General features: G+C 33.1%; 3 protein-coding genes across 3 annotated transcripts in view; all 3 read right to left on the reverse strand.

The window, feature by feature from the left end:
- Window positions 1-5: 5 nt before the first annotated feature.
- LOC106114998 (gastrula zinc finger protein XlCGF26.1) lies at window positions 6-4,270 on the reverse strand. Its single transcript, XM_013308332.1, has 5 exons — window positions 4,017-4,270; window positions 3,457-3,601; window positions 2,741-2,839; window positions 1,713-1,874; window positions 6-1,145 (listed from the first exon to the last, which is right to left on the reverse strand). Exons 1-5 carry the CDS (start codon window positions 4,170-4,172, stop codon window positions 61-63), a joined length of 1,647 nt encoding a protein of 548 aa, XP_013163786.1. The 5' UTR covers window positions 4,173-4,270; the 3' UTR covers window positions 6-60.
- Window positions 4,271-4,637: 367 nt separating this feature from the next.
- On the reverse strand, window positions 4,638-9,999 carry LOC106114978 (zinc finger protein draculin-like). The gene is made up of 5 exons (XM_013308314.1): window positions 9,752-9,999; window positions 9,035-9,179; window positions 7,957-8,055; window positions 6,873-7,037; window positions 4,638-6,299 (listed from the first exon to the last, which is right to left on the reverse strand). The coding sequence occupies exons 1-5, from the start codon at window positions 9,917-9,919 to the stop codon at window positions 5,206-5,208; spliced, it is 1,671 nt and encodes a 556-aa protein (XP_013163768.1). The 5' UTR covers window positions 9,920-9,999; the 3' UTR covers window positions 4,638-5,205.
- A 200-nt stretch (window positions 10,000-10,199) lies between these two features.
- LOC106114684 (zinc finger protein 454-like) overlaps window positions 10,200-15,189 on the reverse strand; it is a 7,219-nt gene continuing 2,229 nt past the window's right edge. The window contains exons 5-6 of the mRNA XM_013307977.1: window positions 15,129-15,188; window positions 10,200-10,936 (exon numbers count right to left, since the gene is read on the reverse strand). Of these exons, the coding sequence (XP_013163431.1) occupies window positions 10,287-10,936; window positions 15,129-15,188 (710 nt within the window). The 3' untranslated portion in view covers window positions 10,200-10,286. The remainder of the gene's footprint in view (window positions 10,937-15,128; window position 15,189) is intronic.

Here is a 15,189-nt window from a genome sequence, read left to right on the forward strand (position 1 = left end):
GCCAATTCGTGCGAAGATGTTAAAGCTCGCTCTACCACTGTTCAAACATTAACAGACTAATTATTCATGATACTCTTCCATGGTTTGATGTTGTCTTTTAATATGATTTTTTAAATTAACATTCTGTGTAAAAGATGCACTGCATAAAGTACATTTATATTTTTTTTCAGTGCTATGAGATTGCATATGAACTTTAAGTCCACGTAACCTTGGATAACTTTTGCCACAATATTCACAACGAAAATTTCTTTCGCCACTATGCGACGCTATATGTTCTTTTAACCTTGAAGGCAGATAAAACCTTTTATCACATAAATCACATTGATGTTTAAATATTTTTAAATGAAACCTCCTATTATGTTCTCTTAAAGATTTCCTACTATCATAAGTTCTATCGCATTGTTCGCATTCAAATAACCTCTCAATACCATGAACTTCAATCATGTGACGATATCTTAAAGTATACGAGAATAAAACCTCATCGCATTTGGTGCAAGGATATGCTGGCTCTTTTTTATGTGTTCTAGCTATATGTAAATATCTGTTATGTTTCGATTTAAACAACTTTCCGCATTCTTTGCAAGGATAATTTTCGTCTGTTTTCTGATGTGTTTTTTGATGGAGTATAAGCATTCTCTCTTGGAAATAATGTGCACCGCATATATCACAAATGCAAGTACCGAAGTGTTCAGCCATATGTTTTTTTAAAGCGTGAAAAAATGTAAAAGATTCATCACACTCTGTGCAAATTAATCTGACAGGCGTGAGACGGAATTTCAAAAATTCATTATCTATGTTTGGATAAAGAACTTTATGGTGTATACTAGTGATGTGACGTTTCAAATCGTCTATATTATCGATTCTTTGTGTGCAAAGTCTACAATCGATTCTTAGAATATCGATTTGAAGTGTTTTTTTCTGTGGGAGATCTTTGTATATTTGTGGATCGTGTGTCATAGTGTGTTCCCTAAGTTTATTCGGATCTGTGAATTGTTTCCTACAGTAAATGCAGAAATAATCGCTAAAAGAAGTATCAAATGGACAAACATACGAATTCTCTACAATACATATAGTATTATGTCGAGCCATCATTTCATTGTCGTTGGTATTTTTAGTCTTTGCATTCCCTTTTTGTTCTGGGACATCTGAAACAAAGCTATACAATTTTACACAAAAGTTTCACTGTTTTTAGTTTCTCTTTAAGATCTAAATGAGACACAAATTTATATGAATTTGGTAAATTGTAAAATCTTTTATTTGTAGTAATCATCAGTACGTTTTACATATAAGAGTGTCGGTGGCTCAGGGGTTAACTTGTAATGTAGGTCCTGGATTCGAATCCTGCCATGTACCGAATTTCGATTTACATAGGTACATATATCTGACGTTCTTACGGTGAAGGATAACATCGTGATGCTGCACACATCTGAGAAGAAATTTCCAAGACATGTATGAAGTCAACTTACACTGGGCGAGTATTGACTACGGCTTAGTCAGTAACTTAGGGTAGGCTCAGAGCCACTCAGTGGGAACCTACAGTGATGATGATTTGTACGTTCAACAGCAAACAAATTTGACTTTAAAATTTGATGAAAATGATAAATTATAACCTTTTTACTTATTTAAATAACTGATTTATCTTTATAAGTAATTTCTTGTCTTCATTAAAGTATTTTTTATGAGTTTCAAAGCCTAATTTTTATCCAACTCACCTGCATCTTTTAACTTCTTGACTTTTTGCATTCGCGTCACCAGTTCGTGTTTCTCTTTATTAACAGTGACTTTAGTTTTCCGTTTACGTTTCAAAACTTTGTCCTTTTTCACCGAACTCTTTTTCTTCGAGTTCACATCTGGTTCGTTATTTGAGTCTGGAACTTTATTAATTATATAACCCAATTCTTTAAATATGTATGTTGTGTTAGGAAGAAAAATTCGGAAATGAGCCAGTGTATTGATTCAACACTAGCCTTACTAAAATGTCGACGTTTGTGTCCCCTCACTAATCATTCTGATACTTGACTGTAATGAAAGCACGTCATTCGCGCCAAAAAATTTTAACTTTTGTCTAAAACTTGGAAGAAAAATAAATAAGGTTTTTTCTGCACCTAATAACATGCACTTAAAAAAAAATCTACACATTCTAAAGTGAAACGCAAATATAATGATCACTATGTTTTAATAAGTATAAAGTTACAAAGAAAGTGAAAAATAAAATTATTAAAAACTTTTATGACGAAAAGAATTTTTAATGTGAGTCGACCCTTACATGTATAGTCCTTCTTTGACATTTGGCAAACCAGAGACAATATTTTTTATATCAAAAGGTAGCAAACGAGTGAGCGACCACCAGCGCAAAGTGACCCCTGCCCATAGACATACGCAATTGCATATGCGTTGCCTACCTTTAATCGACGGAAGAGGGGATGCACAGAAAGATTTTCCCTTCCCATGTATCCCCTCAACCGAAAAGTCCACTTCCACACCCCATCCCCCCCTCCACCCCCTTATAAGAAAAAGTGTGAGAAAGGAAAGAGGTCTAAATTAGACCTCCGTGATGCACACTCATCAGGCTTTAGTTGGAATTGCTTCCACTTCACGCCTGTCTTCTGTGTGGTCGTGGTATTTCACCGAGGGAGCCGGGCCAATTTGTGCAAAGATGTTAAAGCGGGCTCTACCACTATTAAAAGCAGTGTTACTGTAGAGTATACATGTATAATTTGATGATATTATATATACTTACTGAGTACAGCCTCATTGTTGTGATCTTCCTCGACAACTTCATTTTCAACAATACTCTCTATTTTAATATCTGCTTTAATTCCTTCTTTACTCTCTTCAACTAAAAATATATTACACAAAATCAAACACCTGATAAACTTATCCATTGTCTTTTTATATAACCTAGCTGTCGACCGCGACTCTGTCCGCGCTCTAAACTAGCACTAGCACCAAATAAAAACAAAGTAGCCTATGTCTTCTGCCAGACTATGTTATTATGTAAACATCCAACCATTTATTCAAACTTTTGTGAGACATTAAACTTATATAAAAACGGCTAAACACTCATGTATGGTCTATTGGCAGCACCAACTAGTTTCGAGCCCATCGGGGGCCCTTAACCAGGGTGCGTGGAACTGGTATTATTTCGCGAACAAGGCCTTTTGCTCACTGTGATAAAGACTGTGATTGAGTGAGCAATGGGCCGATAAGTTTAATCATCTATCCATCCAAATATTCCCATTTATATAGTAAGAAGTAAGATTATTTTTACTTAATAATGATAGTTAATAACATATTAAAGTTTTAAAGAATTCTGTATAAGCATGTACTAAAGAAATCTTACTGAAATTTGGCATAGATGTAGAACATAGTCTGGAAGAACCACTGCTATAATTTTTTTCTGCATGCATAGAATCACAGGCTTCAAGCTAGTAAGCCATATTGATCTATACTCACCATCATTATCTAAATGTATTTTAGCACTGAGCAGAAGCTCCTCACAGCGCAGTACTTGCTTCCGAAATGCACAGGCTTCTCTTAATCGGCTCACACATGTTGCACATATCAAACGTTCTTCAGGACCTCCTTCTAAATGTGATAACTGAAAATATATATTTTTTTCTATTTATGTATGTACATTTATCAAACATTCTTATAGTGAAGAAAAACATTGAGACGCTGCATATATCTGTGATGAAATTCAAAAATATATGTGCAGTCAACCCGCAGTGGGCCAGCATTGACTATGTACATAGTCACCTAACTTAGAACAGGCTCTGAGGTTCTCAGTAAGGACGTGTGGTGAGCTGATGATGATGATAATATATAATTGAATTTAACTTTGTAAGACACTCACCTAAAAGGGTTACTAAATTCTTCTAATACTTATGTACGACTATTTTACCCACGAAATATTTAACAAAAATATAATGAAAATATGTAACATTTGTTCGTGTATTAAAACTTTTTGTCATTATAATGTTATTATTTAATTAAGAAAGTAGAATTTCACTTACTAGAAGTCCGAAACAGTCCATAAACATATCTGAATATATTTCTTTTTGCCCCTGCCACTCATATTCAATATTAATTATTCGACATTTCTTTAAACAACCACAACATCGACACACACCTGGGTCTATTATCGGCCCTTTCCGGTTAATTGTGCTCATTTTAAGTTATTCTATTCATTAAATATTTATTTAACTTTTATTATATGATACGGTTATTCTGTATTTTGATTATAAATTTTAACATTTGACATATAACAAGACTGACAGATACAGTTCGATTGTTAGTGATGTGAAAATGTTATTAACCACAGAGAATGAGGCGATCAATCGAATTAACGTTTTACACTCACAACATCGATTTCTAACTCACGGTGAAAAAACAGTTAATATATAGGTAGTAGAAAGTTAACCCTTAAAGACTTTTACAGCTATAGAAGGACGTCGTATTATTAAATTGGATTCTACCTTTTCGAAGCCGTAATCACAGTTTACAAGACGAGTTGATATAAGCTTCGTGGGCCGTCTACTTCTACTATATACGAGATTAAAAACTGCTTTCTTTTGGCTGAGAAAAGGTTAAAAACTATTTGGGTTTATTAATAAAAACTTATCTTTAAAGCTTCTTTTATTAGTTGCAATATATTATGCAATTATATATTTAAAAATTCGATTTAAATAACAATTACTATAGTTACTAACTATTTACAAAACAATAATTTGCCGTTAGCATATTGTACTTCCTTTGCGGATAAAACTAATATATTTAACTCCATGAACATGTCTTCCTTTGAGAGTTTTCATAATTCTATTTCGTTATACCCTACTATATGTAGGATGTACCGATCTTTCTGGCTTCAGCGGGGTTAGAAAAAATGTAAGGAACTGACAATAACATAAGTCACGTAATTGTCGCGCCTCAGTTCTATAGATTTTTGAAGTTTATTATGGAATCGCTTCCGAGCGAATGCACTTTGTTTGTTTGCCCCTCTGATCTATTCCATAATTTACGTTATCAAAGTCGGTTTTAGTATTTCCGACGCCTTGAACAAAATTTTTGCGCCCCACGTTTTTGATGTCGGAAATCTTTCCAGACTTTATCTTAGAGGGCACTTAAGGCGTCTTGTTATATGCGCTAAAGATCAGAGTAATGATGTCATAACCACCGTTTCAGATAACGTTATCAGACTATAGCTTAATTGAAGCTGGATTCCACTTCATATCCTTGATGGTGACTCTTTAAATGAGTTTTGAGGCTTCCATTTTGTGTGAACGTTGAATTGCATAAATCACATTTATATCGCCTCTCATTATTATGTGAACGTAAATGTTCCTGCAACGATTGTAACCTTGGATAACTTTTGTCACAGAATTCACAACGGAAATTCCTTTCACCGGTGTGTGTTGCCATATGTTCTTTCAATCTTGAAGGCAAATAAAATCTTTGGTCACACAAATCGCACTGATGTCTGTAAACTTTTAGATGTATTCTTCTATTATGTTCCATTAATGTTTTCCTTCTGTTATAAACTTTATCACACAATTTGCACGGAAATGTTCTTTTATCACCGTGCACTTCGATTAGATGTCTATTTCTTAATGCATATGAAAGGAAACTTTCTTCACATTTATAACAATTAACGGTAGGTTTTTTTTCATGTACAGTAGCTACGTGTAAATATCTACTATATTTAGATTTGAGATTTTTCCCGCAAATCTCACAAGGGAAGCAAGCTTCGATTTTATTATGAGATTTGATATGTGTACGTAAAGATGTCTGTTCTAAAAAACAAGCACCGCATATGTCACAAATAAATGTACCAAAATGTTCGACCATATGTTTTTTTAATAAATCAAAATATGGAAAAGTATTTTTACATTCAGTACATGTTAAATTGTCTAACGTCAGTCTGAATTTTAAAAACTCGTTTGTGATTGGATGTAATTCTTTACCATGGACAATAGTGAGGTGCTGTTTCAATGTGTCAAGATTATCGATTTTTTCTTGACACAATCGACAATCGATTCTTGTGATATCGATTTTTGGTATTTTTCTATTATCCATCATGCTTTCAAACATTGTTTTAGGATCGTGTGACATTGTATGTTCACGTAATTCTACGGGATTCGTAAACTGATCTTTGCAATAATAACAGTAGTAATTGCTCACTTTGTTATGAAACGGACAGACATAAGAATTGTGAACTATAGTTACTGTATTAGCATAAGCCATCTGTTCATGATCAATGATAGATTTTTTCGCCTTTCTAGATTTTGTTTCCTGTATTTCTGAAAAAAAATCTTCAGTAAATTTTAATACATAAAATATTACTAAATAACAGCTATTTATATTACTAATAGTAAAATTAATTACACAAATGTATGATTGTGTTTAAAAATCTTACTTAATTTAGTCTAATCTTACTTAGTCTAGTTTTTCCCATTCAAAACATGGTATCGGAAAGCCCTGTGCGGTAACACTTCACATATCTTTGAATCTCGTCTCAGATATATACAGCATCACAGTTTTCCACCACCGTAAGAACATAGGATAAATGAACCTATGTATTAGAAAGAAAATCCGACAGTCTGCGGTGTGTCGCAACACTAGCCTTAATAAAATATCGACGTTTATGTCCCCTCACTAATCATTCTGACACATGACTTATGTAAAGAAAGCGCGCCATTCGCGCCAAAGGATTCTAACAAATAATGTCTAAAATAAAAAAACACATTGGTAAATGGCATTTGAACCCAAGACCTGCAGACAAGTGTTTAAGCCTAGGCCGCTGACACTTCTTACCCTGAGTAGTATGTCCTAGGTTGATAAATACATATTTTATCTAGTATAAGGCAGCATACCTGTTTCCAGTAAATCATCCATCTTAACCTTCCTTCTCCGCACTTTGTTAACTTCTCTCTTCATTGGATTAGAACTGACATGTTTCGTACGAACCGATCTCCGTCTTGGTATTTTTATGCTTGACTTCTTTATTTTGACGTCAATATCTAGATTTGGTTTTTCATCTGAAATTATTTACCTACGTATTATTGTATAGTACACACTAAAATCATTAATTGTGGGTTTCTGAGATCAAAACTCCGTTTAAAACATTCTGTCCACAAGGAGGCGATAACGGCCCCTTGTGGGCGCTGTAGGTCTCAAGTTGCGGGTTATAGTAAAAGTTTCCTTTACAATTCTCCTTTAATATACATATATACGTCACAATAATTAATTAATTTAATTTGAAGTTATAGTGGTTTTTAAATATGTGAAAATATGGGGGCGCTAAAAAAATTTTATTCTCAAAGTGGGCAGTAGACAAAATAAGTTTGGGCACCACTGGTTTATAACATATTGTTATATCTGTTTTATAGAGAGTTTTTGGTCTCAGAAATCCACAATAAGGGACATTTGTATTTTTATAGTTTAAAATTATTTCACCTTTGAAATGCTATATCATCCCTGAATAACATAACCTATCTTACTAATAATATAAATGCGAAAGTTTAGATGGATGGATGGATCAACAGATCTTGATGAAATTTGACATAGAAGTAGAACATTGTCGGGAAGAACACATAGACAAGGGTCACCAGAAAAATAAAATAAAAATTCCCCTCTGGGTATTAAAGAAAATAAAGGGCATTTTTTAAAAACTTAAAAATTTTACACCTTCTGGGGCAATTTTGTAACCGATGACCTACAAATATTGCTACATTTAAAAAAAAGCTATTATGTTATCATCAATAACCCTTTATCAATATGAAATAAAAAAAAACAATACAACTAACAAAGATTTTAAAGAAGATTAAAATTGCCCCAGAAGGTGAGGGGAATCCCCCAGAGGGGAATTTTTATTTTATTTTTCTGGTGACCCTTGTGACCACCCCTATTATCCCCCTCCCTATGTACGCAACCTTTTGGGACACCCTGTATACATACCTTGGTTCTCAATTACATCATCGAGATTTTCCATTTGTGTGTCTTCAGTATCCTCTATTGGTTCCACTTTCAGTTCCACCATGAATTGTGGTAGATTATCTAGAATATAAATAAATAAATTGATTATTTTATATTTTTAACAGTGGTAGAGCCCGCTTTAACATCTTCGCACAAATTGTCCCGGCTCGCCCGGTGAAATACCACGACCACACAGAAGACAGGCGTCAAGTGGAAGCAATTCCAACTACAGTTTGATGAGTGTGCGTCGCGGAGGCCAAAATTAGTCCTCTTTCCCTTCCCACCTTTTTTCTTATAAGGAAAGGATGGAAAGTGGAAGTGGACGTTCCGGATGAGAGGATGCATGGAAAGGGAAAATATTTTCGTTCTGTGCAACCTCTCCTCCGTCGATTAAAGGTAGGCAACGCATATGCAATTGCGTATATCTATGGGCAACGGTCACTTCGCTATTTCAGCGATTTCAGGTGGCCGCTCGCTTGTTTGCCACCTTATGATATAAAAAAATATATATATCAGATATAGTTAATGTTACTAATATTATAAATGTGAATGTTTAGATGAATGGACAGATGGATGTTAGAGGGTTGCATGAAGCCCGCTGAAATTTGGCAAAGATGTATGTAATCTGGAACAACATATAGATAATTGAGTTAAAATTAACTCAAACAGCTGATTAACTAATAAGCTTAACAAGGACAGTTACTCCATAGTTGAATGGTAGATTCAACATTCAACTACATGACTGGATATCTATGTGTACTAAACTCAGTGAGCTGAGGGCCGCGTCCGTGAAATAATCCCAGTCCCGCTCACACTGATGAAGGGCCCCCGATGGGCTTGAAACTAGTCAGTGCCGTCACTGGATGAATATACGTGTGTTTAACCATTTTTTTATAAATTTACCTAAGTGTACTATTTTTTTTATAAAAGAAGGGAGCTAAGGAGCAGTGGGAACACCGAGATGTTCACCAACGCCCATGGACATCAGCTATACTAGAGGCACCGCAGATGTGTTGCCTTTGAGATGATATGCTCGGTATTGCTAATATGATATCATTACCATCTCTGTTTCCCTCGAGTTTAGCATTCATGAAGACCTCTTCTGACTGTAATACTTGCTGTCTGAAGGCATATGCTTCTCGTAACCTGCATACACAAGTTGCGCAGATACAAGTGTCTTTGTTATCACCGTCTAGATGTGATAGCTGTGAAGTATAAATTATACAAATACAGTAAATTAACAAACATTCCTATTTCTACATTAATGTTATAAAGATAGATTCAATTGTTAACAATGAAAAGGCAACAAAACTACTAAACTAATTTGAAAAATACTTGAACTGATTTTTAGGGACTTTTGTTCTTTTGAACATATCAGTCCCATAACAATCAACTTAGGAGCTAATTAAAATTATAAATATACAAACAAGCGATATAAAAATAAAAAAGCAATGATAATAACAATAGTAAGAAATAACAAACAAAAATATTTACACTTAATATCTACAAAGCCTTTAGCCCCATATTTCGGACGCCGTCACTTTCACTGTTGTGAAGCTACACTATCCTTAAGTAACATGGGCTATATTTATACGATATTTTTAGTTCTAATATATTACTATTATTTTAAGATATAATTACACTTTTTCTTTAAATTTTCGCTAACTGATAGATGGAAAAAAGAGTAATACTGTGGTTCAATTACGTGGGAATAAGACTATTTATGAAATAGGGATAGACTAGGGAATATTTATGAACGTATAATAAAAAAGCTTACAAGTAATCCAAAGCAATCCATAATCATATCAGAGTAAACCTCCTTCTTTCCCATCCACTCGTATTCTGTCGATAAGAGACGGCATTTTTTTATTGAATGACAACATCGACATAATGCTGGATCTATAATCGGTCCTTTTTTATTCTTTGTATTTATCGTTACTGCCATTTTAATTTGATTTATAACAATCAATTCAATTTACATTACATTCAATTATAAATAAAAACATAACATAGTAAAAATGACGTTTCCGCAACACAATCATAGACAAGTTGTGAAAACTAAGCACAGACTAAATCAATGACATAAATAGGGATGCACGTCATGTTGATGAAAATGATAATCGATTTACTATCGATTTTCGAATTTGAACTGACTTTTCTGTATGCAATGAGTCAATTATATTCTGTTATAGCAATAAGAACAGCAACTTATTGAATAATTTTTATTTTTTAACGGTTACACCAAATATCTTACTCTAATTACAACTTTATATGACAGTATAAGAACACGATCATTTCGTTATCCGTGACTTTTAATGTTTCCTCCTTATGTGAACTCTTAGACTTCCCGGTTCAGTGTATGCTTTATTACAGATGTGACAAACATGGGGTCTTATATTAAGATGTATCCTAACATGTAATTGTAGGGCTGTTTCAGTTTTAAATCCCTTATCACAAATATTACAAATATGTGGTTTGTTTTTATCATGTATTTTAACATGAGTACTTCGGGCTACCTCAGTTTTAAATGCTTTACCACAGATGTTGCATATATAATCTCTAGTCGTAGAATGCGAGACAAGATGATTTTTCAATAATAATTTGGATCCAAAACATTTGCTACATTCTTCACATCGAAATCTCTTTTCTCCCATATGTTGATAACGTTGGTGGGTTATCACTTCGTAAGGAAATGCGAATTTCTTTCCGCATACATTACAAGTCGGAGCGGCTATACCATGTTTCGATTCTAAATGATGAGCTTTCGTATATTTCGTTATTTTCTCATCGCACAAATGACAAGAAAGACGTTCTTTACGTAATTTAAGATGTATTTGTCTGTAATGTTTCGTAAACGCTCCTTTGGTCGCATAGTTCTTCTTGCAGACGTTACAACTGTGAACGAATGTACCGTTTTCGTCTCTTATGGACGTGAAGTTTATCAACGCTAATATTTCATCATCTAAAATAGAAAATTGTCTTGATTTAAACCTTTGTTGTATAAAGCAATACATGACAAAACAATTAAATAAACTTGTATTAGATAAACGCATGTACGCCAAACTCTATACATGGCGGCCATTACGATTTTTGACTTAACGTGAGTTTCCGAGACCACAATCTCCGTTTAAAACATATTGTTGTCTCTGAGTTGACAAGGTTAATGACAGGGACGAGTATATGTTGTATACAGATATTTTGGTGTGAGACATCAACGGTTAGTTATTTTCTTTAAAATGTGAGTTAAAATGGATTAATACTGTATTATAAAGGTTGCTAAATATATTATGGTTTGTATGAAAAAAAGGGATTACCAGAATTGTGTAATTTTCGAATATTACCTAAACTATAGTTTGTCTATGGTTAAAGGGATCGATTGGAATCCGGTGTACAAGCCGCGCAAATAGAATTTCGAAGTATTAACGTTGTACTTAGAGTTGAAATCATTATACAGAGATAAAGGTTTGATATTAATTTTGAATGGAAAAAGAAATAAATTGCCTGTTCATTTCATAATTATTTTTTATTTACCAATAAACTTTAACTAACAATACATAATACGAAATAAAATTTGTGATGAACATTAAAAAACAAATTGTCCCTTTTTGTTTTTTTTAAACGTTAATTCCCTATTGAAAGAAACTCCTTACAATAAAGTTCTAAGTAACATTGAGAGAACTTGTTACGTTTAAGTAAGAAGTAAAAGCGTTTGAAATTGTCCAAGTAGGTAAAAATTCTTCAAATTATATATTTATTTAAGGAGTTTCTCTTAACAAAGAAATATTGCAATTACACCAAGAGATACAGGGTTATATTTTTTTATAGCATAAATATAAATAAACAAAATCATCCAATTAAATTAAACATCAGGCACAAATCGGTATTTCATCTATTTTACATCGATTTAAAATGTCACATCACTAAAAGTTGACACTTGGATGATATTTCGTCATATGATAATTAAGACTCGCTTTTTGAACGAACGCCTGACCACATTCCTTGCAGATATTCCTTCTATCACCTGTATGTATTCTTTCGTGTAAATTTAAATTAGTTTTTCTCAAAAATGATTTTCTGCAAAACCGACAATGATAATCTTTGACAGTTTTATGTTTGTATTTATGTTTGTACATACCTTCAAAACTAAATGATTCGTAATCACAAAATTCACACTTATATTTCTCACCTAACATATGAAAGTTTTTTATATGTTTTCTTAATTGTACCTGAGTGTTAAAAGCTCCTTTACATGCTTTACATTTAAATCTATCATCGATGTTATGTACTTCGAGTTTATGTACTGTAAATGGTGCTAGAGTCATAAATTGTGTATTACATAGCTGGCAACTGTATTTTGGTATTCTATAATGATTTGTTTTAACGTGAGTACGTAGAGAACTTAATTTATAACGTTTATTACAGTGGCCGCAGATGTAAGAGTCGCCATCTTTCTTATAATCTTGAGTTCGCAGTCGGAATTTTGGCGCGCTTCTGCCGTCTGGAGACAGAAAAATATTTTTTGAGTCTATGGAACTTTTTCTCTATATATGTATAGTCGCTCCTTATTGTCTATTGTTGGGAAGTTTTAAATCTTTGCGTTTCTTGTCTTCGTTTTTTCTATGTATATTAATTGCTTATTTTTACATGTTTTGTCTCTTCAGTAAAGTATTTCAATATTTATTTATGATGCAAATAACGTATTAAACAAACAGAACAAATCTTACTAATATTATAAAAGCAAAAGTTAAGATGAACGAATAGATGTTTGGTGGAAGATATCCTCGAAACGACTCCACGGATCTTAATGACATTAGGCACATACGTATAACATACTAATATAATACTTATTAAGTTTTTATAACTCCGCGCGGACGGAGTGGCGGGCGACAGCTAGTGTAATATAGTTTGCAAATTTAAAACCCTCTAGCACCTAAATTAAGCGACTTTGGATAGAGGTAAGTTGGGCAAAATCATCATATTTTTCAACCAAGGAATCTGTGGTACTCCGTTCATCAGGTCTTTCCCGAACAACCTATATAAGTTTCACTAAATAAAGATGGATTGCAATTACACCGAGAGAAACAGAGTAACATTTATTCAATAACATAAATATTAATACCACCATCGGATTATATTAAAATCAAGCATGAATCGCTATTTCATCGATTTTATATCGATTCAAAGTGTCACATCACTAAAAGTTGACATTTGGATGATATTTCGTCATATGGTAATTAAGACTTGCTTTTTGAACGAACGCCTGACCACACACCTGTATGTATTTTTTCGTGTGTACGTAAATTGCTTTTTCTTAAGAATGGTTTTTTTACAAAATCGACATTGATGATCTTTGACTTTTTTATGTTTTAATTTATGTTTATAAATACCATCTGTACCGAATGATTTGTAATCACAAAATTCACATTTAACTTTCTCATCTAACATATGAAATTTTATCAAATGTCTTCGTAATTGCACATTAGTATTAAAAACGGCTTTACATGCTTTGCATTTCGATCTATCATCGATGTTATGTGCATCTAGTTTATGTGTCATAAATGGTACCAATGTCATAAATTGTTTATAACATATTTGGCAAGTATGTTTTGGTATATTATAATGTTTTAATTTAATATGTTTACGTAGGGGATCAATTTTATAACGTTTATTGTTATTACAGTGCCCGCAGATGTAAGAGTCGCCATCTTTCTTATAATCTTGAGATCGCAGTCGGAATTTTGACATCCTTCCGTTGTCTGGAGATAGGAAAATATTTGTGAGCCTATGGATATGTATATGTTTCTCTTGTATTGTATTCTAGCCTTAGTTATATAAATGTGAAAGTAACTGTGTGCCTGAGATAAGTATAGGCTATTTTTTAACGATAAAAAAATGGTAACGGGTTGAAAGTGGGAATGAAAATTTGTATGGAAATATCAACATTTTTACACTTTAAAGTTTGAAACTTATAAATTAGGTTGATAATTTAAAACTTAACATTCAAAGTTTATAAAAGTTCCTCAAGGGTGCAAAATAACAATAAGGAGAAAAGGGTGAAAGTTTGTATAATAACATGGAAGGTTTATGTGAATGTTTTGTACATTTAATATGTAAAAATACTACCCAAAGACAGAATTTCACGCGGACGAAGTCGCGGACACAGCTAGTATGTCTATATATTGGTTATAAGATATTTTATTTTATCTCTTAAGTATGAATTATGAAATAAAATTTGCTATATGTACACCAATTCCCAATCAAACCACCTAACCATAGACAAAGCCAGGGCCTTTATCATATCCAGCGCCCTGGTCGAGTTTATACACCATTTTGGTGTCGGAGAAAACTTTCCAAAGACTAGGGTATGTTATACAGTAATTATGTATTTTTATATTATATACCCACGCGGACGAAGTCGCGAGCGACAGCTAGTAACTAAAAAAAGTCAAACATTGTAATGGCTGCCATGTCATTTGACATGCTTACAATGAATTTATCTTTTCAATCGAAACGAATATTAAGAAAATGTTGACTAACCTAGTTTTCTACATGAATTAAATATTGCTTATCATCTAAAATAGAAATTAATCTTAATCTCACTAATCCAGCGCTACAAAAACCGAAGAGTGCCGGATTATTGGAATGTTCGGATTACTGGATTTTAGTTAAAAAGTCATAGGTAATGTTTATTTTATTGTCATTTAAATCTAGTGTCTTGTGTTTGCGTTTATTTGATATTTTAAACTATATACTATTTTCAATTGAAAAAATTCGAGCCCCTCGGTGAGGATCTATAGTGAGCTGATGATGACTAAAAAAAATAATTGTGAGGTTAGACTAGTATCCGATGATGTAGTGACCGAAGCGCACAGATATAGAGGGTCGAAGGAGGCTTCCGCGGAGGATGCCGGATTATTGGAACGTTTGGATTATATTGTAAGTCATAGGTAATATATATTTTATTATGCCAAATCTAGTGTCTTATATTAACATTTATTTAAAAATTTTAGCTATAAACTATTCCTACTTAAAAAAGTAAATTTTGAGATTAGACTGGTAGTTGACGGAGGGTGCCGGATTATTGGACGTACCGATTTATCGAAGTGGTGGATTAGTGAGATTAAACTTTAGTCTGTAGTAATATAAAAACATACCATTATCTTCAGAAGTGTCTTGTACTTTCTTAATTTTCTTTTTATTTGCCTTTTTCAATTT

The sequence above is a fragment of the Papilio xuthus genome, unplaced genomic scaffold (assembly GCF_000836235.2).
Source record: "Papilio xuthus unplaced genomic scaffold, Pxut_1.1 DF829660.1, whole genome shotgun sequence".
NCBI lineage: Eukaryota > Metazoa > Arthropoda > Insecta > Lepidoptera > Papilionidae > Papilio > Papilio xuthus.

What these genes read in the sequence shown, in the direction of transcription:
- LOC106114998 (XM_013308332.1), bottom strand. Translation starts at nt 4,172, where the DNA reads ATGAGCACAATTAACCGGAAAGGGCCGATAATAGACCCAGGTGTGTGT. An exon ending in AATACATTTAGATAATGATG is followed by an intron (nt 2,840 to 3,456) that starts GTGAGTATAGAT and finishes ATATATTTTTAG; the next exon opens with TTGAAGAGAGTAAAGAAGGA. An exon ending in CAACAATGAGGCTGTACTCA is followed by an intron (nt 1,875 to 2,740) that starts GTAAGTATATAT and finishes TAATTAATAAAG; the next exon opens with TTCCAGACTCAAATAACGAA.
- LOC106114978 (XM_013308314.1), bottom strand. Translation starts at nt 9,919, where the DNA reads ATGGCAGTAACGATAAATACAAAGAATAAAAAAGGACCGATTATAGAT. An exon ending in ACTCGAGGGAAACAGAGATG is followed by an intron (nt 8,056 to 9,034) that starts GTAATGATATCA and finishes TTTATATTCTAG; the next exon opens with ATAATCTACCACAATTCATG. An exon ending in TGATGTAATTGAGAACCAAG is followed by an intron (nt 7,038 to 7,956) that starts GTATGTATACAG and finishes AAATAATTTCAG; the next exon opens with ATGAAAAACCAAATCTAGAT.